Source organism: Glycine soja, chromosome 2 (genome assembly GCF_004193775.1).
Source record: "Glycine soja cultivar W05 chromosome 2, ASM419377v2, whole genome shotgun sequence".
Taxonomy (NCBI): Eukaryota; Viridiplantae; Streptophyta; class Magnoliopsida; order Fabales; family Fabaceae; genus Glycine; species Glycine soja.
The window spans coordinates 26754547-26761180 of record NC_041003.1 but is presented as its reverse complement, the minus strand read 5'-3'; the positions used below and the strand labels follow the sequence as shown (position 1 = coordinate 26761180).

Genomic DNA, 6634 nt, shown 5'->3' with positions numbered 1-6634 from the left:
TCCCCAAGCAACCAACGGTTCTTGAGATTTCTTTCAACCTTGTAAAATCCTTTATAAGCCAAAGATCCACAAGGGATGTACCCTCCCTTGTTCTCTTTGAACAACCAAGTGGATGTACCCTCCACTTGAACTGATCCACAAGAGATGTACCCTCTCTTGTTCTCAGTACAACAACCCAAGTAGATGTACCTTCTACTTATGTTACAAAGGATGTACCCTCCAATGTGTTAGGACAAAGAATTCTCAGGCGGTTAGTCCTTTGAATCTTTGTAAGGGGAAACAAAAGATATCTCAGGTGGTTAGTCCTTTGAAATCTTTTGTTTAAGGGGAAGGGAAAAATCAAAAGAATTCTCAGGCGGTTAGTCCTTTGAATTCTCTTGAAAAGAGAGAAGGGAGACACAGAAGAATTCAGGCGGTTAGTCCTTCTATTCTTTTGGCAAAGGGAGAAGTGAATAAAGAAGAAGAATAACACAAGTTTTTTAGCAATGAACTTTTCTTGGAAGAGAAAGTATTGAACAAAAACTCTTAGAAATAAGTTGAGAAATGAACACAAAAATTTCTCTCATTTAGAGTGGATGATACAAATTGAAGTTCCTAGAGGAATTTCTCTCTTTTAGAGATGATAATACAATTTGAAGTTCCTAGATGAATTTTCAATAGATTTGAAAGTGTTTGCCCAAGAGTTGCTGAGAGAGCATTTGGCAATTAAGTTCTCTTAGAATATTTATCTCTTGCTTTTCGAAGTCAGACACACATATATATAGGCCCTTCGTGCCTTTTCAAAATGGTTTGAAGAGATGTGTCTTTTCAAAAAGTTTTTTCTGAAATTCTTCACTGGTAATCAATTATAGGTTTCTGGTAATCGATTACACAGTTATATTTTGAAGGGTCATGACTTTTCAAAGTGTTTTCTGAAGTGTCGTTGTTGGTAATCGATTACATGATTCAAAATTCAAATTCAAAACCCTTTTTAAAAGTTGTTTTTCAAAACTGTCTTCTGGTAATCGATTACACTGCCTGGTAATTGATTATCAGAGCCTTGATCTCTTAGAAACACTTTGTTTTGAGGCAAAAGCTTGATCTTGAATTAATTTTGAAGCAATGCTTAACCTTTGAATGTTTGTTGAACTAATCTTGAAAGAAACCTTGTTTTATTATTCTTTAGCATCAACAAAATCATGTATTCATACATTCACATTCTCCCCCTTTTTGATGATGACAATCATTATCAAGTGATTTCTTTTTAGCATCATCAAAACCTGCATTATTCACAGTAATGTTCCCAAGTTTGGAGGGCTCTTATTAAGGCATAAAGCTCTTTATAATAGGTGGGGTATTTGAGGGTGGCACCATGAAGTTTTTCACTAAAATAAGCAATAGGGTGCCCACCTTGCAACAATACAGCTCTCACACCCACTCCAGAGGCATCACATTCTAGCTCGAAAGTTTTAGAAAAATCAGGAAGAGCTAGAATAGGTGCCTTGGTGAGCTTTTCTTTGAGCAAAGAAAATGCTTTCTCTTTTCTTTCACCCCAAGTGAATGTCACATTCTTCTTCACCAGCTCATTGAGAGGTGAGGCAAGTGTAGAGAAATTAGGAACTAACCTTCTATAGAAGCTTGCTAACCAGTGGAAGCTCCTAATATCTCCTACACTTTTTAGGGTGGGCCATTCTTGGATGGCCTTGATTTTCTCAGGGTCCACTTGGACCCCATTTCTACCAACTACAAATCCTAAGAAAATTATATTATCTATACAAAAGGTACACTTCTCTATATTGGCATAGAGAGTATTTTTCCTAAGAACTGAAAGAACTTGCCTTAGATGTCCTAAGGGATCATCTAGGCTCCTACTGTACACTAAAATATCATCAAAATAAGCAACTACAAATCTACCTATGAAATCCCTTAAGACATGATGCATAAGCCTGATAAAGGTGCTTGGTGCATTAGTGAGCCCAAAAGGCATCACTAGCCATTCATACAAACCAAACTTGGTCATGAAAGAGGTCTTCCCCTCATCACCCTCTTTCATCCTGATTTACTGATAACCACTTTTAAGATCAATTTTTGAAAAGATATTGGCACCATGCAACTCATCAAGTCTAGGAATGAGGTGCCTATACTTTATAGTAATTGTTGATGGCCCTACAATCTGTACATATTCTCCACATACCAACCTTTTTTGGGCACCAATAATACTGGCACAACACAAGGGCTTAGGCTCTCTTGGACCCAGCCCTTCTCCAACAATTCCTTAACCTGAGACTCTATCTCCTTAGTCTCTCGAGGGTTAGTCCTATAGGCTTGCCTATTAGGAAGGCTTGCTCCTGGGACCAAGTCTATTTGGTGTTCTATTCCCCTAAGAGGAGGTAGCCCAGGGGGTATCTCTTTGGGAAATATATCACCTAATTTATGTAAAATTTCTTGGACCTTTGGGGGTAAGGTCTCAAATGTAGGAATTGTGGCAGTGTTAAGGGAGGTTTCCCTTGATAGGAGAAGGTAGAAGGATTGTTTAAGAAGGAGTGCTCTTTTGATATCTCCTTTTGTTGCAAAATGATTTTCCTTCTTAACAATCTTCTTAGAGGAATCCTTTTCCTTTTTTTCCTTCCCCTTGGCCTTTGAAGATAAGGCCTTACTATCCTTCTTTTTCTTTTGTTTTTCTAGTTTTTCTTCCTCATCCCTCTTATATTTCATAGTTAGTTTATCTTTGGTCACTTGTGAAGGTGTTAGAGGATGCAACACAAACTTTGTTCCAAGGTGGGTGAGGGTTATCTCATTAGTTAGGCCATTATAGATGATTTTCCTATCATATTGCCATGGCCTACTATTAGTCGTCATTTACGACTAACTTTTGTATTGAAAAGCTTTATAAATTTGTCTTTTCCCTAATTTATAGTTCTTTTTGTAGGTTTGTACATATTTTTATGTTTAGTTTTTTTATGCAGTAGATATTCCCTGCATTATGAATTAATGTGTTTTCAAATTCAGTTTCAGGTGAAAAGATGAAGCATAAGAAGGTTGCAGCAGCTGATGTCTCGCTAAGCGAGACATATGCACTTAGCGAGCAACATCGGCTAAGCGAGACATCAGCTCGCTTAGCGAGTGAAGACAAATCTGGAAGAGTTAAAAAAAAGTAAGTTACAAGCCGTTTTCTTCCTTAAATAAATAAGTTGAAATTTGGAAGGGTCCACATGTTATATATCCTCCACAAAGACATCATACCAATTTTTCTCCATTCAAAAAAAGAGAAGCAAAGGGTATGACAAGATTCTTCATGCAAATTAAATATATATAGCATTGTCATGAGATACATTACATCAATTATGGACGACAATATTTGATTATATATATGAAGTCGAAGCCATTAAAAAGTACCAGTAACAAAATAAACACAAAGGGCAACTCATTAACGGTGGTTAAAGGCTTTCTGAGTCTTGTTTTCTTCTTCATCCTCTTCCTTACATTGGGACAACCTCGTGAGTTGAAGAGGCTCCAAACTTGAGGAGGGTGCTGTGTCCATTTCAAGGACAAAGCTAGGGTTATTGTTGAAGGTGCTCAAGTTTAGAAGGTTGGTGGAAGCACATGAATTGTTGGAATATGCTGGTTGCAATGCTCCTGTATTCATATTTGGTTGTTGTAGTTGTGTGGTCTGAAATGCACTTGCATAGGCAAACCTACTATTCATGAGCTGAGTTTGCAACATAGCTAGCTCTGCTTGCAAAGTTGCCACCTGAATTGGATAAAAAATGAGCAATTTCATAGATGAAAAATTAAGGATTATTTAATTTTTTAAGCACATTAATTAGAACCTTTAACTCCCGATAGAATCTCAAGTATTTCCACAAATTTGATCATTGAGCTAGCCATGAAATTTATCATGGATCCTAAGACTTAATTATATCACACTTAAAACTCTTCATCTTTCTCTAAGATAGTTGTTTAGAATTAAACTCTTCTCCACAAGTTTAGTATGTGTTGTCAATTGAGTTATACCATTGGTTACAGTAAGATTATTTATTTAAGAAAATATTTTTTGTTTAATTTTTACTTCTAATTAAAAAAATATCTCCTTATTTTCACTTTATTTTTTGGTATCAAAAAGTTTGCAAGAGAAAACACTATATGAACTTTTTAAAACTAGAAAATAAAACAAAATCAATGTAATTTTTTGTAATAAAAATAAAAATATTAATAGATTTTTCTTCTTCAAATATACATACACAAATTCTTGATATGATAGCTTTTGTTTTCTTAAATTTTTTCCCTTTTGTTCTATTTTCGCTGGAAATAAATTTAAAGTAGTATTGTCAGATAATAAAATTTAGAGTAATTCTAGACATACAAATTACAAAATATATAGCACCCCATTTTGTATCTTTGGACTTATTTAGGATGTATGAGCATGCATAAAATCATTTGCGATCCACCTGCTACATACACTTGCTTATCCATTTTAAAAATCAAACATGAATAACATGATCTTGATCAACCCTTTAATTAAGGTACTAAAGAAACGTTCCTTCAAAGGCCCTATTCACAACTTGGTAAAGAAGATATATTAATAATTTAATGCATATATATCATATTAAAGCAGAAAGAATTATACTTAGCATGGAATTTATATATCTTTTCATTTTTATTGTATTCCCTATGTACTTTTGATTGAAAAAACTTATATATTGTTAACAAAAAAACAAACCTATTTAGTAGTAAGAATAATATTTGAGGAAAGCCACAATGAATTTTATGTGACATTCATGAAATTAAACTGAAGCGGAAATCACGATGAGTTATCCTGTTACAGAATACAAAAAGGAGTGGATTCCTCTCATAGGAGATTTCCACTTGGATTTTCTCATGTAAAAATCTTCACCATCAAAACATCATGTGTGCTCATTCTTTTATTATTTAAATTTTCTCTCTCTTATTTTTAATTAAAAGTTGTAATTTTACATTACCAAAATGTCACCTGAGAGAATTTCTTCTCACAAAAATTAATAATATTTGTTCAGTCCTACTATATCTATGAATTCTTTCACCAAGAAGAAATAACATTCTATATAATATAAGAAAATTGACTATAAGTTAATTGTATAAAATAATTTTATATTGTAATACAATCATAAATTATCATTTATGATAATTTGTAAATTTATTTATTTTTACAATAACTAATTTTAAAATTATATTAACTGTAACATCTGATTAATATAAAAGCTTTTACACTTCTAATAATATATGCCGAGGTATAAATTGTCAAAATATTTTATAATATCATCCCATCAGAGATTATTTTATATGATAATTTTTATCTTTTATAATGATTATTTTAGATGATTTTTTTATCAATTGGCATACATGCCTGTTAAATTCTGTTTTTATAACATTTTCTTTTAATTTATCATTTTTGCGTTATAAAATGTTATTTTTAATTTGAGAGATAATTTTTTTCTAGTCTAATTGTTTAGTGATAGATAAAAATAAAAAAAAATGCATATATAATTTTTTTTTTAGAAAAAAAATACCTGCTGTTGCAGAGCAAGGATGGTGGAGACACAACCATAAACTGGATCAGACAACCTTGCCTGCGCCTCATATGATATTGTTGTCGATGCTTCATTGCGGCGGTTCACCGGAATGTTGGACAAGAGCTTTGACACATTGCTAGCACCAAACACCTTGTGCACAGCTGCAAACTTGGCTGCACCCTGGTCAGTACCAAAGTGGGGTGCAAAGATGCACCCCTCAACGCACCTCCTCCTCAAGAACTTGCAAGCCCCACATGGTGTTGTGGGTGAAGATTCCACCATTGCTTCATCTTGTGTTTGTGCTGCCATGGCACGCCTGGAAGTAGAGCCTCTACGCCTGCTTCCAGAAGCGCCGTCGTCACCGCCACTACCACCTTGTGACTCGGCCATGCTAACAATTAATTAACATTGGAGTATTAATTATGATGTTATAGAGTAAAAGGGAAAGGGGTGGTGTTGATGCTTTTATGGGGTGTTGTGGGCAGTGCACGTTAGTTTTGTGAGTTGGTTGCCAAGGTGAGTGTGGTGAGGTTTTTGTTGTTTGAAAAAGAAAACGTTTAAGGTTGGTGAGGAAGAATGTGAGGGAGCACGTGCATGTGATGAAATTGTTGTTGCCGTTGGCATGCTTGTTATATTGTATGTATATAATATTGAGATAGTGATGAAAGAGTGGTTATGTGAAACTTGAAAAGGTTCTTTGTGGGGGAAAGCACATGAACTGTGCAGCCTTTGTTACTCTTCGCGTGTGGGATGGTAGAACCAGACATGCATGGTTCTCGTGGCTAGAGGAAACTCATCCAAGGTTACCATCTTTTTTGCAATTAATTTCTTTAATTTATTCTTTTTATCTTATAATCAATAAAATATTAATTAATAAGGGACATTGTAAGCCACCGATAATGAGTTTGGGGAAGGGGTTGTGGGGTGAGACTTCATACTTTTAAGCAATCTTTTTAAAATTGAAGTGATATTAAAATATTTATTGATTCAAGGTTCAATTGTCATTAAACCATTGAATCGGTAATAATTAAATAATATTTAAGAGAAATATAATATTAGCTAGATTTGTATATATATTTTTTTATAATAACAACAAATGACTGTCC

General features: G+C 34.1%; 1 protein-coding gene across 1 annotated transcript; it reads right to left on the bottom strand.

The window, feature by feature from the left end:
* Positions 1-3258: 3258 nt before the first annotated feature.
* On the bottom strand, positions 3259-6097 carry LOC114371355 (LOB domain-containing protein 20-like). The gene is made up of 2 exons (XM_028328822.1): positions 5526-6097; positions 3259-3730 (listed from the first exon to the last, which is right to left on the bottom strand). Exons 1-2 carry the CDS (start codon positions 5916-5918, stop codon positions 3407-3409), a joined length of 717 nt encoding a protein of 238 aa, XP_028184623.1. The 5' UTR covers positions 5919-6097; the 3' UTR covers positions 3259-3406.
* Positions 6098-6634: the final 537 nt, after the last annotated feature.